General features: G+C 38.7%; 1 protein-coding gene across 4 annotated transcripts in view; it reads left to right on the plus strand.

The window, feature by feature from the left end:
- Positions 1-19,694, plus strand: part of GARIN2 (golgi associated RAB2 interactor family member 2) — a 45,553-nt gene that overhangs the window by 3,896 nt on the left and 21,963 nt on the right. For 3 of the 4 annotated variants that reach the window (XR_013160310.1, XM_077122767.1, XM_077122765.1), the window contains exons 2-5: positions 7,352-7,438; positions 11,487-11,646; positions 13,956-14,152; positions 15,065-15,599. Coding sequence is in view for 3 of the 4 variants with exons in the window: in XM_077122767.1 (XP_076978882.1) it covers positions 11,491-11,646; positions 13,956-14,152; positions 15,065-15,599 (888 nt within the window). In the remaining variant the exon portion in view is untranslated. Of the gene's footprint in view, positions 1-6,827; positions 6,884-7,351; positions 7,439-11,486; positions 11,647-13,955; positions 14,153-15,064; positions 15,600-19,694 lie in introns of all 4 variants that reach the window. The other variant, XM_077122766.1, reaches the window with a different exon arrangement.

Consider the following 19,694-nt stretch of genomic DNA (forward strand, 5'->3'; position numbering starts at 1 on the left):
CTTAATGGATACAGAGTTTCCACCTGAAATGATGACAAATACTATGAATAGTAGTGATGGTTATGCAAATCGAAAATGTAATTACCACCACTGACTGAATTATGCCACTAAAAAGAATTAAAATAGCTCATTTTAATTGTATGTATTTTACCACAAGAAATTTTTTTAAAATGCATCCATGAAAATGATGATAATCTAAGATTATGGTGACAGTTGCACAACTCTGTAAATATATTAAAAATAATTGAAAAAAGTTCAAAAAGTGAACTTTATGGTATATAAATTGTATCTCAATGAAGCTATTAAGAAAACTTATCCATGGATAAAATTAATAGAAAACAGAACTATCTGTAAAATTCTAGCATACACAAATTTAAATTATTTTAAATCACCAAAATTAATCATACTCAGAGTGCTGGTTTGAAAGGATGTATGGACCTTAGAAAAGCCATGTTTTAATCAAAATCCCATTTCATAAAGGCAGAATAATCCCTATTCAATACTGTATGTTTGAAACTGTAATCAGATCATCTCCCTGGAGATGTCACCCAATCAATAGTGGTTGTTAAACTGGATTAGGGGAGATGTGTCTCCACCCATTTGGGTGGGTCTTGACAAATTTCTGGAGTTCTATAAAAGAGGAAACATTTTGGAGAACGAGAGATTCAGAGAGAGCAGAGCAGAATGACATAGCCACGAGAAGCAGAGTCTACCAGTCAGCAACCTTTGGAGATGAAGAAGGAAAATGCCTCCCAGGGGACTTCATGGAACAGGAAGCCAGGAGAAGAAGCTAGCAGATGACATCGTGTTCGCCATGGGCCCTTCCAGGTGAGAGAGGAACCCTGACCATGTTCACCATGTGCCTTTCCAGATGACAGAGAAACTCTAACTGTGTTCACCATGTGCCCTTCCACTTGAGAGAGAAACCCTGAACTTCATCGGCCTTCTTGAACCAAGGTATCTTGCCCTGGATGGCTTTGATTGGACATTTCTATAGACTTGTTTTAACTGGGACATTTTCTCAGCCTTAGAACTGTAAACTAGCAGCTCATTAAATTCCTCTTTTTAAAAGCCATTCCGATAAGGGGTATAGACTGTAAATTTTTTTTTTCTGTTTGTTATATTTTTCTGTTGCCTTTTTATTTCTTTTTCTGAATTGATGCTAATGTTCTGGGAAATGATCATGATGATGAATATGCAACTATGTGATGATATTGTGAATTGCTGAGTGTATGTGTTGGGAATGTTTGTTTCTTGTAATTTTTTTTTTAATTAATAAAAAATTTTTTTTTAAAAACCCTAAAAAAAAAAAAAAAAGCCATTCCGTTTCTGGTATATTGCATTCCGGCAGCTAGCAAACTAGATAGAACACTCAGTAAACGTTGCTCACGGGGATAAGAGGAGCTGGGGCCTGTGAGCTGACTTTCAAACTGTCCTTTTTTTCTGTGCCTCACCCCTGCAACCGAGAAAGCACAGCAGAGAGCAACAGACTTATCAGAGTGAGAAGCTTGAACTCATCTACAATTTTTTTTCAAAAGGAAAAATCATTTCTTAGACATGTTTGCCTATAGAACACAATTAATTTTGGCACTTCTCACAAGAAAATGTGATGTTCTAAATAGCTCTGCACTATAATTGGTAACTGGTCCTGGTTCCAGAGGAAGCAGAATAACCTTTAAGCATATACTGGGAGGATGTGTGTCTGGACCAATCAGTCTGTTGGTGGCCTGAATTTGCCTTGCATGTAGAAGAATTTGCCCTGCATGTACAAGGTGCCTCTTCAAGCCCTTCTATAGAACACGGTGGGAGAGCAGTCAAGTGTTTGCCTGGGGCAAAGGATTCCTGGCTGTTGGACATACCATGCAGTGCCCGCACCATTGGAAAATTATTTCCTAGAAAAAGGGGATATTCATATCCTTGTGAACGAGCCTTCCTAGTGCCGTGTACTGTACATGTCCAACACAAGAGGCACAGAAAGGATCATGGAGGCCATGCTTTGGCTTGGAACTATTCTCGAACTCGTTGTATGCATAAGCCCTGAAGGAGAGCAGTCACACAGGTCAGTATTCAAAGACTGGAAAGAGGTTTTCTTTTTTCCTTCTTTTTTTTCCTATTTTTTTCTTATCTCCAGCATTTAAGGAGAGCTCTGTGATAGCACTAGGGGGAGTCAAGCCTCCTCAGAGTCTAAATTACAGTGATAACACACTAAAGTATCAAATGGTCTAGGTTTCAAGAACAGGTAACAAAATACACAAAGAAACAGAGGTGATGGCCAAGGCAGAGAAGAACTTTAAGGCTTTAGAAACCATCAATGAGGAGGATTATTCCTGGAACTGTCCAGGCAAAGACTTTTTTTTTTTTTTTTTTTTTTTAACATTTTCTTGTTTTATTGTATTTTGTTTCTCCGTTTTCGTTACATGGGCTGGGGCCGGGAATCGAACCGAGGTCCTCCGGCATAGCAGGCAAGCACTTTGCCCGCTGAGCCACCGCGGCCCGCCCAAGGCAAAGACTTTTAAGAAGTGATCCTTAATGTGCTCAGAGAGCTAGAGAAAAACATGGACAAAGAACTAGAGGAGACCAGGAAAATGGTAGGTGAATACAAAGAGAATATCAACAGAGAGAGAACACTTATGAAAGGAGCCAAACAAAGCTGAAGACCACAGTAAAAAAAATTAAAAATTTCCCAGTGGACTCCAACACCAGATTGGAGGCCGGCAGAAGAAAGTGATAGGAAGATTGAAGTCATCCACTTTGAGGAGCAGAGAGAGGAAAGAATGAAGAAAACTGAACAGAGCTTGAGAAACCAAACTAGACCTACACTATACCATGTTATAATCAAATTGTCAAATGCCAAGGTAACAGGAGAATTCTGAAAGCCACAAGAGAGAAACAACATGTCACATGTAAGGGAGCCTCAGTAAGATTAAGTACTGATTTCAAATTGAAAGAAAGCACTGGGGAAATGTACTTAAAGTACTGAAAACAAAAATTGCCATCCAAGAATTCTGCATCTGGTATAATTTATTTTTCAGAATTTGATATAGAATTTCTATTGGGAATGATGAAAAGGATCTGATAATGAATGATGGTGATGGTTGCACAACACTGTGAATGTAGCTATCACTGAATTATATATCTGAATGTGGTTATGGGGGAAGTTTAGGTTGTATATATGTTACTAAAATAAAAATTAAAAAAGAAAAAATGAGGGAGGAATTAAGATTTGCCCAGATAAACAAAAACTGAGGGATTTCGTCACCACAAGAGCAACCTTACAAGAAATGCTAAAGGGAGTTCTGCAGGTTGAAAGGAGATGACAGCAGACAATTAAGAATAGCATGTTCTTAAATCTAATCCATTCCTGTGGGTATGAACCCATTTAAGTAGGACTTTTGATGAGACAACACCAGTTGAGCTATGTGTGGCCCAACCCAATCAGGATGGGTCTTAATCCTATTACTGGTGTGAATTCAGACATGAGAGAGAAAGCCACAGAAAGCGAGAAGATTAAACGGAATCCCAAAGAGAAGGAAGAAGACCAGGAGACACAGCCATGTTCCTGCCACGTGCCAGAAGAACCAAAGATCGCTGGCAGTCAGACCCAGAGTTCCACAGCTTCAGGGAGAAAGCATCATCTTGATGATGCCTTGATTTGGACATTTTCCCAGCCTCAAAACCATGAGCGAAAAATTCCCACTGTGTAAGCCAGACCATTGCATTAGTATTTCCTTGAGCAGTCCAGGAAATTAAAACAACAATTAACTGAAGCCACTTGAAAAAATAAAGATCTCCAGCAAAGATAATGACATGGGTAAACATAAATACCAGTACCACTGTGTTTTTTTTTGTTTTATTGTAACTCCACTTTTTTACTTCCTAAAGGATCTAAAAGGCAAATGTACAAAACAATGATAAATCACTGGTTTGGAACTCATAATGTATAAATACGTAATTTATGACAAGAACTGCATAAGGTGGGAGCACAGAGAGGTATAGGAACATAGTTTGTATGTACTGCTGAAGTTAAATTGGTATAAAACAAATAGGATTGTTATAGATTTAGGATGTTAAATTTAAGCCCCACAGTAACCACAAAGAAGATATCAGAGAATATTTTTTTCTTTATAAGAGTCTGTTCCATTTTCTGCTCCTTAGATGACCTCATCCAGAATTCAAAAGACAAACTCCTAAAGACAGATAGTAGAGTATAGATTACTAGAGTGGGGGTTGGGGGGCAGGGGCAATAGGAAGTTAATGCAAAATTTGTGCAGTGGTTCTGTTTAAGGTGAAGGGAAAGTTCTAGTAATGGATGGTGCTGAGGATACTGCAACATCATGAATGTGATTAATCCCACTGAATGTGTGCTTGGGAGGGATTGAGTTGGAAATGAGAGGAACTCTCATTCATTACTGGTGAAATGCAAAACAGCACAATATCTTTGGAAGGCAGTTGACAGTTTTCTACAAAGCTAAATACAAGCTTACCATTTGACCCAGCAATAGTGCTCCTAGGTATTTACCCAAACGAGTTAAAAATCTGCACACATGTTTATAGCCACTTTTTATTCCTGATTGCCCAAAATTGGAGGCAACCAAGATGTCCTTCAACAGGTGAATAGATAAACTATGGTACATCCATACAACGGAATATTATTCCACAATAAAAAGAAATGAGCTATCAAGACACAAAAGACATGGAGGAAACTTAAATCCATATTGTTAAGTGAAAGAAACCTGTCTGAAAAGACTACATCCTGTGTGATTCCAATTATATGACATTCTGGAAAAGGATAAACTATAGAGACATTAAAAGATCAGTGGTTGCCAGGAGTTCAGGGAGAGAGGGGAAGAAATGAATAAGTGAACCCCAAGGCATTTTAGGGCAGTGAAACTATTCTGTAAGATACTGTAATAGTGGATTCAAAACACTATGCATTTGTTAAACCCATAGAAATGTACAAACCCTAATGTAGATAATGGACTTCAGCTAATAATAATGTATTAATGTTGGCGCCTCAATTTTAACAGATGTTAAAACTGATGGAAGTTGTTAATAATAGGGGAAAATTGTGTGCAAAGGTGATGAGGGTACATGGGAATTCTCTGTATTTTCTGTGCAATTTTTCCATAAACCTAGAACTGCTGTAGAAAATAGTGGAGTTTTTTAAGCATATTTACACAGACAAAAAGCTAATCCTGCTTTTGGACTATTGACAAAGTTTGTGATGTGTATATGTGTTAGCCAAATATGGCTTCACAACGCAATTCAGTTGTCTTAAGAGAGTGCAGTCTCAACTTTTTAATTAACTAAGGTAATTGAAGAGTTAGGGCTGGGGGTAGCACAGATAAAATCATAGTTATAACAAAACTGGTCAAAATTCAGCATACATTTACCATCTAAACACCTAATCCAAAACTGACAAAATAATTCCAGAACAAATGTTTTAAAACAGAAAATATCACATCAGTTGCTTTATAAGAGTCTGTTCCATTTTCTGCTCCTTAGCTGACCTCATCCAGAATTCAAAAGGGACCTACAGGGGCAGAGACCCAGTCATGGCTGCAAGTATCGCATTCCTCTTCCCTCACTGCCAAGTCTGGGGCCCTGAATGCAAAGCTACACCTGCTACCCTGGGAGATCATCCAATGATTGCTCACTGAAGGAGTTGTTCTCAGAGCAAGGGGATTCAGGAGGCCACAAAAATGACCATACTGGCTAGGGACATTTCCCAGTTCCAGTAGCCATGTGGCATCTATTGATTAGCATGTATCTATAAACAGTAGACACACCCTCCAATATATGCATGTTTTTCCTTTCACAAAGTGACTTTTTTTCCCAAAAATGTGCACTCTACCTTTGGATGTGCAAGCTTTGACTGTTACATTTCATCAAATCTAAGATCTGTCATTTAAAGGCTATACTATTATTCTGTGTATCACTGAAAAGAAAAAATTATGCTGCAAATTATGTAACTCAGTGCTTTCTTATTAGAATTTGCTCATGCAATATCTATTGTCTTCTGTGCTGTCATCCTCTGTGTGCTTCTTAAAAGAGTGCTCTACTTTCATCTCTGGAACTTTCTTTGAAGCCTCTGGCATACATTCTACAAGTTTTGTGCTAGAACTTTCTTAATCTTACCAGAAGGTGTCAACAGAAGTTTTCAGGTAATCATTAAGAACACATTTTAAATAGAAACTAAATGCAGCCCATGTAGTACAATCAATGTACATAATTTGATTTGGACAGCTATGACTAAGTTCATTCATGGTAACCAATGACAACTACAAAACAACTGCCTCCTGACTTAGCGGGATCAAAAGAATATGCATTTCAGAGGTATGAAACTGAAAATGTTTCTTAGAGGGAAAGACATTTGGGAAATATGAAACTAGCAGTGATCAAGAGTGAATCCAGCAGATGCTGAGTAGATTATACTTTTCAGCACAGAGTAAGGTGTAGCACCCACACAGGCAGTGGCTCTATATGGCCACCATGCCAGTGCTAATTATGTGATAGCCACCATGTGCTGTATCTTCTATTCATCAGTGTATTTAATCATCCCAGTACTGACTTGAGTTGGGTAGTGTTATCTTCATTTTACAGATAAGGAGATTGAGCTCAGAAATGTTAAATAACTCGCTCAAGGTCATAAATGTAGCAGGTGACAGAGCTCAATTATGAATTTGAGTGTGTGTGACTTCAGAGTCCCATTATGTTCCTACTATACCAGCTCCCTTAGTGGCCCTGCACTTGACTTTTATTAACAAGTATGAGTTGTGACTCATCTGGTTCAGATATTCCTGAAGGTACTACTTAACTCTTCACAGAGGGGAAAGAAGATATCTACAGTGACTGCAACCACGTTATGCTGTGATAATTATATGTAAGTGACGAAACAACAAGCATAAGCATGAATCATGGATAAGTATGTACAAATAGACAATAGCTACCAGCTGGCAAGATAGATGTATAGGTTATTTTGGCTTTTTATGGGAAAAAAATAACTCACACTTCTTACAACCCTCCATTACACACAGGTTGAGTCTATATTACTTCCTTTGTGACATTATCACATATCTACGTTGGGTATGGGGACTGTCTGACAGTTATAGGCCAACTATGAGCTATGGATTCATGATTATCTGTCTAGTTTCACTAGCCAAAAGACTATGATTAGGATCATCACCAAATACATACGGCAGCCCTCTACCTTCTCCCACCTCGTTAGTTGGAAGAACTCTTTCTTGAGGCAGAGACCTCTCACTGAAGTAAGAAGGGTAAAGGCTAATATTGAAACCAACTTCCTTTCTATAAACTTCATTTTCTATTTTTATGTTTCTTTCACAAAAAGCTTAATCATGAAAAGGAGGAAGACCAAACTGAAGTGAACTAAAAGCTTTGTCTCTAAGAGAGGACTGTGGCTTGGCCCTGAGTTGAGGTAAGAATTCTTGGTACATACAGGCTACGTCATCACACCCTCACCTTCCCTTTCTCTCTCTTTTACCCTTCCTTTCTCTCTCTCTTTTCTACTCACCTACTTTCCAAGCTTCTTTTTCTGCTCCTTCTCTCTGGGAACTTAGCGTAGCAAGGATGCTCCCTACTATGACAAGATTTCTAGCTGTCAACAGGGTACAAGTAAACTGACATAAGGGAGTCTAAGCCGAGAATGGCAAAAGTATGAAAAACCATGACGTTCTGGAAAATTAAGGGTGAGCAGTTGCTGTTTTATTGCTTGACCCTGCTCAGTAATCCCGAGTCAAACTTTGCTGAACTTTTTATTTTCCTTCCTGCATCATATCTTGCTCTCACCTAAAAATGCACTTTTCTAGTTATTTCTTCTCATTTTCCACAAAGTTCCCATGTATTCAGGGCCCAAGGAATTCAACTGACATTTTGAGCACTCTGTTTTTTTAAGACAACTTCTATAAGGTGGTTGGCTCTCAGTCACAAAGTGATGACAGAATAAATACCTTGTCTTACTAGTTAAGTCACAAGGGAAAGAAAACATAGATGACAATGGGGCCATTTTGTGCTTTTTTTTTTTTCTTTCTTAACTTTCCTATCACTGTGATGATTTGTAAATTGTTGTCGCAAGGCTTTCTCCTTGAAACCTGAAGTGGATAAATATAGCCTTTCACTGATTGCCTAAATCTCAGAACTCATATATCACCCTTCCCGCATCCTACTCCATACCTTCTTTTATCTTCTCTTTCCTTATTATTATCCCCATTAATTCTTTTAAACAATCACAAACTTTGAGAAAAGTTACAAGTACAGTAGTACAAAGATCTTTTATTCCTAAATCTTGCGAGAGTAATTTGCCAATTTGATGCCCTGTCATTCCTTGAATAGTTTGTGTTTTACAATCAAGGACATTCTCCTACATAATCAAAATATAGCCATCAAAATCAGGTAATGAGCATTGCATATTAACGTCATCCAATCCAAATAATGGCCTATGTAGCAAAAGGATCCAGTTCAGAATCTTGTTTTTTATTTAATTATATCTCTTTAGTCTCCCTCAGTCTGGAACAGTTCTTCAGTCTCTCTTTGACGTTCATAATGTTGACTATTTGTAAGATCACGGACCAGTTGTTTTGTACAATGACTCTCAATTTGGATTTGTCTGACGTTCCCTAATGATTTGGTTTCAGGACATGCATCTTTGGTAGGAATATTCTGAAGCAATACTGTGTGCTTCTCTTTGCATTTTATCAGATTGTGCATGGTTTTTAATTGTCCCATTACTGATAGTGTTCACTTTCATCATTTTATTAAGATATCTGCACTGCTTCTTCACTGTAAAGTTACTTTTTCCCCTTTTGAAATTAATAAGTCTGTTGGTGGGAGATACTTTAAACTATGAAAAATTCTGTTCCTCATCAAACTTTGAATTTATTAATTTATTTATGTCAAATTCTCATGGTTTCCTATTTTGTTTGATCAATTCCTCATTATGCAACCAATCCCGCATCTCTCCCATTATCTTCAGTCCTGGGCAGATGCCATCCTCACTCCGCTCAGACTCTGATTCCTTACTCTGGGTTACATCTCTCTCCTCCCACAATAGATGCCCTTTTACCTCCCTTGAGGTTTCTTTTTCTTTTTAAAAGCTTTATTGAGGTACAATTGATACACAATAAATGCCAAATATTGAATGCATACAGTATAAGTTTTGACATATATATCTGTGAAATAATCACTACAGTCAAAATAGTGAACATATCATCCCCAATTTAAAAGGTATTATAATATACCAATAAAAATTGGGAAACTAGAAAAAAAAGAGGAAGTCATCCATAACCCTAGCCCTTGATTTGTGTACCCTTTTGTCTCCTTTACATGCTATCATGAACAATTTTCCATATTGTCACATGGTCCTAATAATAGCATGACTTACAGATTATTTCATGTTGGGAGTGGAAACAGGTTTTCAGCTATTCTTGAAATAAGACATATGAGGAGGGTGGCAAGGAGAAAATAAAGAAGAGTATAAGTGGTTTGAATGGTACTCTCTCTCTCCCAAAGCAAATACTCCTGTCTCCAAGGGCTGTTAGATACCTCCCTTGAATTTTGAGCTCTGGCTCCCCACTTTCCCAGGGCACAGATTCCTCCCTCTCTCTGTCCCACCAAATGCATATAAAAATAGATTTTTCAGGAAGGGAAGGGTATAGGAAGATGAAGAGAAGGAGCACCCTCTGATTCTTTTCTCCCCCTCCTCTTTTCCCTCTTTCCCACTCATCTGACCTATCCTGACCCTTTTCCTTTGCCAACTCTCACACCCAACTTTCCAAGCACAGAAAGCAGAACGATGGGAGAGAGCATGATTTCCTCTAATCAGATTATCAGGGTGTGACTCTTGGTTTGGCAATTTACAAGCTGTGTGGCCTTGGGTAATTTACTTTCCCTCACTAAGCCTCAGTTGCATTGTTTATAAAATGAGAATCTTAATAGTGCATACTTCATAGTATTATGACCATTAAATTAGATAGTGCATGCAAAACCTTTATTGCTGATCACATATTAAGTGGTAAATAAATGTTCATTGTTATTTCCCATCCTCTCGTTTAGGTGGCTGTTATTTATTTATTTTTATTTCTTTGTTCTATTTCATCCATCTTTTCTCAATGTTTTTCTTTTCATTTCATTCCTTCTTACATTTTAGTTTCTCTGAACTATTTCACCTTCTTGCTCTTTTTTTCTTAATTAGAGATATTGCAGGATTACAGAAAAATTATGCATTGCATATGGAGTTACCATATAACACACTTTAATTAACACCTTGCATTAGAGTAGTACATTTGCTACAATTCATGAAAGAACATTTTTATAATTGTACTATTAACTATAGTCCATTGTTTACAATAGGGTTTACCTGTTCTTCTTGACTCATTTTATTTTCCCTGTGCATAAGTGTAAGATGTGCTGAAGGAAAGCATCAAATTGCCACCAGCCAAAAGTCTGATGGGAATGATTTTGCTTGAGTTGGAATTCCCACAGCTCTCCTATGTCCCAAAGCCACATGCTCAGAGGATGTCGGGTGGGGGGATTGGGTCTCTACCTCCCACAGCCCTGCCTGGGACAACAACGATACATACTCACTACTTAGCTTAGACTAGGGAAAAACAAGGAGTCTCTGAGGAAGGACTGAGATGGAACATATATGTATATATATATGTATCTATATATAGATATATACACAAGAGCTATCACTCACCAATTAAGTACTCTTCCCCTAACTTCCCTATGGAGTTTATGATGAGGGAAGGGCAATCTTTTGAATGTATGAACAGAACTTCCTTCTGGGGCCTCACTCCCTTCTTGGAATTCTGTCATTTTTTTGGTAGATGAAAGGTAAAATACAATGAAGTAGAGCTGTTGCCTTCTGCTGCTGTAGTTTTCAGAGGGAGAGCCAGAGTGATAGAGCAGGGATGTTTCACACACCATCAATTAGATAGACAACCACCTCTCAACAAAGAGCCAAGGTTTGGTCACGGGTGAATGGTCTAGAAGTGTTCTCAGTTTAGTATAGTTCTGATACCCTGTCTGATGATAAATAAGAAGTTGAGAGTCCTGCCTGGTGGAAAGGAGGGTATTGGTTAGGAAAACAGAAGACAATGGCTTCAGGGAGATGGGTGTGGGAGGCATGTATTGAGGGGCCTCTCAGTGAAGCCTTTCCTGATCACCTATTTGGTGTTGGCCAGCCCCAGTCACTTTCATTCCTTTCATCTGTTTTACAGTCTTTACAGCCCTTATCATCCACCACTCTTTTTGCTTGCTTATCTTCTCCCCAGTAGAGTGTAAGCTGCTTAAAGGCATGACTCATTCCTATTTACATGTATCTCCAGTGCCTGGTACCATGGGTGGATGTTGATAAAATTTGCTGAATGAATGAAAAAATGGTACAACTCAATTGTTATATTAAATTCTCTCTATATCCCATTAATTGTATTTGCAGTCCTAACTTTTCTGATATTTTATTTAAGCACAATGAAGAAGAACAGGAAGCCTAATATGAGAATCAGTGAGCATGGTGCCCTTCGTATCTCACGCTCCCATGGCCCAGGAGAGCTTCAAAATATGCTCAGTGGAGGAGAGTATGCGCTTTCTGTGTCTCCTCCCATGTTGGAGAGCAGCTTTATCCAGGTAAACAATACCTGAGCCTGGAGGTTGGCAAAGGAATGTGCTATACAATTAAAGGGAATAGTTTGGAACTCTGAACAATCTGAAAGAATTACAGCGTCAAAGTAGAATCACTTCATTTCAAATTCCCTCAACAGACCGGAATTGGCCAAGGAATTTTGTTCTTTGCCACCATAATCTATCCTTCTAGCACCGTCTTCCCCAAATTACATGGTAATGATTTTTTAAATATGCTGCCACAGGAAACCATTCAGGTGACTTCTTCCCTAGACTTAGAAGACATTTTAAAAAATAAAAACTGTGATACAACTAGGGATTAAAAGGAATTTTGGCTCTTAGTTTCAAAGTATAACATAAAATCATATAATTTAAGTTGTAGTACTATAATAAAATAAAATTTGAAATATAGTATGATAGTGTCAGGAAGAAAAGTGTCCTTCTTATAAGAATTTACCTTTCAAAGCGGTTGGGAGCAGTTCTAGCTTTCCTCTAAACACTCAACATTAGTATGTTCAAGGAAAGGGGAAATGAGTTAAATGCCTTGGGCCATGCCACTAAACTTCATAGAAATGCCCTAACACCAACACTGAGGCCCCAGAACACATCCTAAGTCATAATTTGATTACTTCACTTTCTACATATTTCCATACTACTAAAAATCTTTTATTTTGTTACACTTCTTCCTATGTCCTTTTCCAATTACCTTACTTATGCTGTGGCGAAAGTACCTGGTACTTGTGCTATGTGAGAGAAGGCATTTATCAGTCTGCAGAACAGATACGGCCCCATACCATACATAATTTGAGGATCCCTTGAAGTGCACAGCTTCTCTCAATTAGGATGTCTTTGGTAGCAAGTTAGCAAGATTCCCAATCCAACAGTTTTAAAGAAACTCTCATATAGTGAAAAAACACAGGACATCAGCTCACTGCCAGGGAGTCATTGAGGACCCAGATTTTCTTCTTTTGCTGTCACCCTTAAACTATCTCCCCACATGACATCCAGACAAGAAAATAACAGCTGCCAGCAACAGAGAGAGATGCCTCACCCTTGTGTCTCTTTGTGAGGGCTGGGAATCCTTTTCCAGAAGCCAACAGGAGGCTTCCCCTGTGTTTCACTGGCCAGGTCGCATGCCCTTGCTGAAAGCAATCACTGCCAAGGAGCATTGGAAACTGGTTTAGGTTCATCGAGGTTTAGCCATGAGCTGGATCTCCATTCCTGCTGGGTGAATACCAGGCAATTAAGTTTTTGTTGCCAGGAGGAAGAGAGGCATGGCTTTGGGTCTGTAACCAGTAGCATGTACCACAATCGCTTTCTGAATATATACATTTTCAAGTGATTCCGTTTGAATTGAAACAGTTATTGTACAGCTCGGAAACCATACATAGCCCTTTTCTGTCTTCTTTCATTTTCGCATCTACCCATGTTCCAGCCTCTTCTGCTGGCTGGCAAGGATTTTACTGGTCAAGATTTTTGGACTTAGAGGTTTTTGCATATATTGTTTCTCTAATGGGAAGAAGAGAGGTCTCTTCTCCCCTAGTTTATTTCCCTCATTGTTCAGGTCTAGCTAGAGGTTCCTTCCTCACGGGAGACTTCTTGGACCTTATATCCAGGGGTCTGTTGGAGCTGCCTGATTGTTAAGTGTTCAAGAAGTTTGCAAGTTGGTTGTTAAACACAACCGTGATTTAAAATTAAATTATATAAACTTACAATTAAATAAATTATATTCAAAACAATGGCAATAACTACTGAAAACATTGTTCCTGTTATTTTGCTACATGCTACAAGTATCATCGCTCTTGAGGTTGCAGATACAGTAAAGGGTCTGGATGCATGAGGTCTTCTGTGCAATTCAGTTGGCTATATGGTATTTAAAATAGAGAGTGGTGCATGTTATTATTTGTAAGTTGTGTACTACTCATCTTTTATGTCAATAAAATGTATAATGAACTTGTGTGTGTATGTGTCCTCCTAGAGCACGCCACTGCCTATAGCCCCACTCTAATTCAAATCCCCCCTATTATATGTTCCCAAAGCACCCTGAACTTGTACTTGGTAACACTTCTTACAACAGTAATTAAATCTATGCACCTCAGTATTTACTGTTTGCCTCCCCCTGGTAGACCTCTGGTCAGGAACTGTGTCTGTCCAGTCCCCGGGATGTTTCCAAGAATAGAATGCACGAGTAGATGAATGAATGCATCATAGTTCGTTTCTCTTTACATCCTCTCCTGCTTTTACACTGCTCTGGTGGGCAAGGTTGTCAGGGACACGCACTTCGTCAAAAAATTCTTCCTGTTCTCTGTCCTCAGGTCAACAGGAAAGGTGAATCCATCTACATTCATAACCGAGCCAACTGGGTGACAGTGGGCATCTGCTCTTCCAGTCCCACCAACAAGGTCCCCAACATCATGCTGTTGGCACATCTGACATGCAGTGCCCAGAAAAATACAAAGGGCCTCTTTAAAAGCCTCCTAACAGCTCCCAAAGATAAACTGGTGCTCACCAGGTGAGTTACAAAATAGGTTAAGGATGTCATGGAAAATATGCTTTACCCCTGAGAAGGCGAAAATGAAAATGCTGACAATTTCTCCAAGGGAGCATTTTACTTGCTATACTCCCAGCTGCAAATGACAGGAGAGTTGTGTCCTTAAAGTTAGGGGAAATAGTTTTTGACAACCTGGCAGTCAACCAAATGGTTAATTTTTTTTTTTTAATTAAAGCTAAATTACAGGAGTCAAAGGCTCATAATGCACTGCCTTTCCAGAACTTGTCCCTCTCCTTCCCACAGCCCAACTTCCATCTGAACTAGCTCTGGTCTTGTCCCGGCCACTCATTAACTTTTTGTATGACCTTGAACAAATCATTTAACTTCTCTAAATCTCTACTGCATCAGATTAACTAAATGGGACAATTTCTGACTCTTTAATGCATCAGGGTCTTAGGAGTATGATTAAGATGAGATGACCCCTGAACCTGATTACCTCTCCATATACTAAAGGTCAAAGTTCTGAGCCTCAAAAGCCAAGGACCTCTGGGAGGAGGGGAAATAGGGAGTTATTGCTGAAAGGATAAAGAGTTTCTATTTTGGTTGATGAAAAAGTTTTAGTAATAAAAGGTGGTGATAGTAGCACAGCATTGTAAAAGTAATTAATGCCATTAAACTGTGCGTTTAAAATGACAAATTTTATGTTACATATATGTATATATATTTTTTGCCACAAAAAAACAAACTAACTAAGAGCCAGAACTGGGAACATGGGGGCCACAAGCACTGCTCCACCTTCGCCTGGCCCTCCCCAGATCTATCTGAGAGATGAGCCTATTGTCCTGTGTTTTGTTCCTTAAACTGCCATAAATAGAAGATAAAAGGCCTTATTGAAGTTGGTCACCAGGTGAGGGTACACTGGTTTGTTTGTAGATTTCTTCCTCTGCAGTTTGTGAATCTCTCTGTGCATGATGCTGAGAATATGCGCCTCAAGGTAAAGCTGGTGAGTGGTCGAGCCTACTACCTGCAGCTCTGTGCCCCCGCATATAAACAGGAAACTCTATTTTGTCAGTGGGTGGAACTCATCTCCCTCTTGAATCAGGAGAAAATGAGAACTTCCAAAGTGCCTGGAGTCTCAAGCCTCTCTGAAATCACAAATAGTACAGACATCACGGGCTCTGGGGACATCGTGGATATTACAGAGTATGCAGCTGTCCAGACTCAGCCCACGTACCAATGTATAGAGCACACATGTGCCATGGAAAGCATAGATTTCTCAGGATTCACAGATGTCACCGACGTCACAGATGTCACAGATGTTCCAGAAAATGAGGTCTCACAGGTCCCAGAGGTAAAAATAGTCACAGAAGTCATGGAAGTCACAGACACCCCCAAAGTCACAGACTTCACTGGCGTCAGAGTGGTGTTTGAAAATGATGACATAAGAAAGGCAAAGCAACAGGAAAAGGTAAGTGACGTGAAAGATGCTCATTCTTTAATAATTAGGAACAAGAGTGATAACCAAAACCATGCTTCTTGGTTAGCTAACTGACATTGATTATCAAAATACTATGGAACCTACCCAAGGTAACCACATTTTAATCAGAGTCAATCCCCAGAACCCCGGTGTAAAGGAGTTGTGAGATGTCCTGAAATATGCAGTAGCCATCCTTACCATCAAACTTAACCTGGTTTCAATAAACTGCAGTGTGATAGAAAAAAATTTGGAAATCAGAGCCAGGAGACCAGGATTAGAATCCTACCTTGTTGCATTTTAGTTGCAACGTTTTGGCCAAATTATGGAACCCACATGAGCCTTAGTTTCCTCATCTCTGCAATGAGGCTATGAATACAATGCAAGGGTTACCTTAAGGTGTAAAATATATGTAAAAATACACAATACGTTGAAGGATGGAGTGAAATGTCAATAGATCAGGGTAGGGGTGGAAATAGGAAAATAAAAATTTAAAGAAATCAGTGGCTTTGGAAAAGGGCCAAAAGTGAAAAAACACAAAGCTAGTTCAATTTGGATGGAGCATGAAATAGGTGGAGACTATTAGAATATAAGATTGGGAAGTGATTTGTAATCTCTGAATGCCAAATTGAGAAGTTTGGATTTCACATTTTGGGCAAACCTGAACCACCAATAGCTTCCATGCAAGAGAATGAGGGAGCTGTGCTTTTAAAAGATTAATCTGGAGGCCGAATGGATGAGAGGGTCCAAGAACAATGAGAAGACCACTGCTGAAAACCTCCACCAGGGCCACTGTTTCGGTTTGCTAAAGCTGCCGGAATCTAATATATCAGAAATGGATTGGCTTTTGCAGAGGAGATTTATTAGGTTACAAATTTACAGTTCTGAGGCTGTCAAAATGTCCAAATTAAGGCACCCAAAGAAAGGTACCTTGACTCTGAAGAAAGGTTGATAGTATCCGGGGTTCCTCTGTCACAAGGGAAGGCACATGTGACATCTGCTGGTAGTTCAATTCAAAATGCCTCTGGGCTTCTGTGTGTCCTTGCTTGTTCCTCCTGGGCATTGCTGTCTCTGAGCTCTCTGCCTTTCATCATCTCATAAAGAACTCCAGGAAAGAAAATTAAGACCTACCTTGAATTGGTGAGTCACATCTCTATGGAAACACCCTAATCAAAAGTCCTGCTCACAATAGGTCTGCACACACGAGAATGGCTTAGAAAAACATGACTTCTATGGGGTATACAATAGTTTCAGACCAGCACAGCCACCATAGAAAAATGACAAAGGGCAGGGCTAGAAATTTCACAGAAGAAACAGCTAGTAAACACAGTGGAGAAAAGTTTAACCTCACTAGTAATGAAAGAAATGCAAATTTAGAAAAAAAAACTAACTCATGAAACTGTTCAAATTTTTGTAAGTCAATATTAGTAAAGATGTAATGAACTAAGAAGTTACATAGATTCCAGGTAAGGATGAGAACTGGTACAAGCTTTCTTGAAATCTTTTTTTTTTTTTAACTTTTTTTATTAATTAAAAAAAATTAACATACAAAACATTAAGATATTCCATTCTACATATACAATCAGTAATTCTTAATATCATCACATAGTTGCATATTCATCATTTCTTAGAACATTTGCATCGATTTAGAAAAAGAACTAAAAAGACAACAGAAAAAGAAATAAAATGGTAACAGAGAAAAAAAAGATTATACATACCATACCCCTTACCCTTCACTTTCATTTACCACTAGCATTTCAAACTAAATTTATTTTAACATTTGTTCCCCCTATTATTTATTTTTATTCCATGTGTTATACTCTTCTGTTGATATAGTAGCTAAAAGTAGCATCAGACACAAGGTTTTCACATTCACAGAGTCTCACTGTGAAAGCTATATCATTGTTCAATCACCAAGAAACATGGCTACTGGAACACAGCTCTACATTTTCAGGCAGTTCCCTCCAGCCTCTCCGCTACATCTTGAACAACAAGGTGATATCTACTTAATGCATAAGAATAACCTCCAGGATAACCTCTCAACTCTGTTTGGAATCTCTCAGCCACTGACACTTAGTCTCATTTCACTCTTCCCCCTTTGGTTGAGAAGGTTCTCTCAATCCCTTGATGCTGAATCTCAGCTCATTCTAGGGTTTTTCTCAGTCCCTTGATGCTGAATCTCAGCTCATTCCAGGATCTCTGTCCCACGTTGCCAGGAAGGTCCACACCCCTGGGAGTCATGTCCCATGCAGAAAGGAGGAGGGTGGTGAGACTGCTCTTCATGTTGGCTGGAGAGAGAGGCCACATCTGAGCAACAAAAGAGGCTCTTTTAGGGGTGACTCTTAGGCCTAAATTTTTAGTACACTTGACCTATCCTTTGTGGGGTTAAGTTTCATATGAACAAACCCCAAGACTGGGGGCTCAGCCTATAGCTTTGGTTGTCCACACTGCTTGTGAGAATATCAAGAATTCAACTTGGGGAAGTTGAATTTCTCCCCACTCTCACCATTCCCCGAAGGGGGCTTGCAAATACTTTTCCAGTCACTGATCAAATCACTCTGGGATTCATTGGGGCATCACTCTGGACAAACCAACAAAATCTCATGTCCTACCTGAGATTCCAAGTACTTATGACATTCAATCAAACTATCTACATGAGTTATATTAGGAAATGCTCTAGTCAAAATCTAAATTTTGTAACAAACATTTTTTGCTTTAGTCTCACACATAAGGTGACATTTTAAAGTATTAATTATCATCTATTTTCAGCACCCTGCAATAATGACATTCCTTTGTTCTTCCTCATGCAAAAACATTTTTAAAATTTGTACATTGTACATTTCACTATTATTATACACTCTAGGCATTCCTAGATTATACCATCTCAATCTTTAACATCTTTCTTTCTGATTTCATTTATATCCTCAGCCCTCCTCCCTCTATCATTCTCATGTGCAGCTTCATTCAGTGTTTTAACATAATTACATTACAGTTAGGTAGTATTGTGCTGTCCATTTCTGAGTTTTTATATTCAGTCCTGTTGCACAGTCTGTATCCCTTCAGCTCCAATTACCCAATATCTCACCCTATTTCTATCTCCTGATGGTCTCTGTTACCAAGGAAATATTCCAAGTTTATTCACTAATGTCAGTTCATATCAGTGAGACCATACAGAATTTGTCCTTTTGTTTCTGGCTAATCACACTCAGCATAATGTCCTTAAGGTCCATTCATGTTATTACATACGTCATAACTTTATTCTGTTTTACAGCTGCATAATATTCCATCTTATGTAAATGTCACAGTTTGTTTAGCCAACTGTCTGTTGATGGACATTTTGGCTGTTTCCATCTCTTGGTAATTGTTAATAATGCTTCTATAAACATTGGTGTGTAAATGTCCATTTGTGTCCTTGGCCTCGTGTCCTTTGAGTAGAGACAGCATATAGATGGGTCCTGTTTTTTAATCCATTCTGCCAGACTATGTCTTTTGATTGGAGAGTTTAATTCATTAACATTCAGTGTTATTACTGCATGGGTAGTACTTCCTTCTACTATTTTGCCTTCTGGATTTTATATGTCATATCTAATTTTCCTTCTTTTTCCCTTTACTCATAGTCTTACTTTCTGCACTCTTCTCCACACCTCTCTCTTCTGTCTTCATATCTGTCTCTAGTGTTCCCTTTAGTATTTCTTGCAGAGCTGGTCTCTTGGTCACAAATTCTCTCAGTGATTTTTTGTCTGAAAATGTTTTAATTTCTCCCTTGTTTTTGAAGGACAGTTTTGCTGGATATAGAATTCTTGGTTGGCAGTTTTTCTCTTTTAATAATTTAAATATATTATCCCACTGTCTTCTCGCCTCCATGGTTTCTGCTGCGAGATCTGCGCATAGTCTTATTGGGCTTCCCTTGTATGTGATGGATTGCTTTTCTGTTGCTGCTTTCAAGACCCTCTCTTTCTCTTTGACCTCTGACATTCTGATTATTAAATGTCTTGGAGTATGTCTATTTGGATGTATTCTCTTTGGGATACGCTGCACTTCTTGGATCTGTAATTTTAAGTCTTTCATAAGAGTTGGGAAATTTTCAGT

This window comes from Tamandua tetradactyla, chromosome 12 (genome assembly GCF_023851605.1).
Source record: "Tamandua tetradactyla isolate mTamTet1 chromosome 12, mTamTet1.pri, whole genome shotgun sequence".
In the NCBI taxonomy this organism is placed as follows: domain Eukaryota; kingdom Metazoa; phylum Chordata; class Mammalia; order Pilosa; family Myrmecophagidae; genus Tamandua; species Tamandua tetradactyla.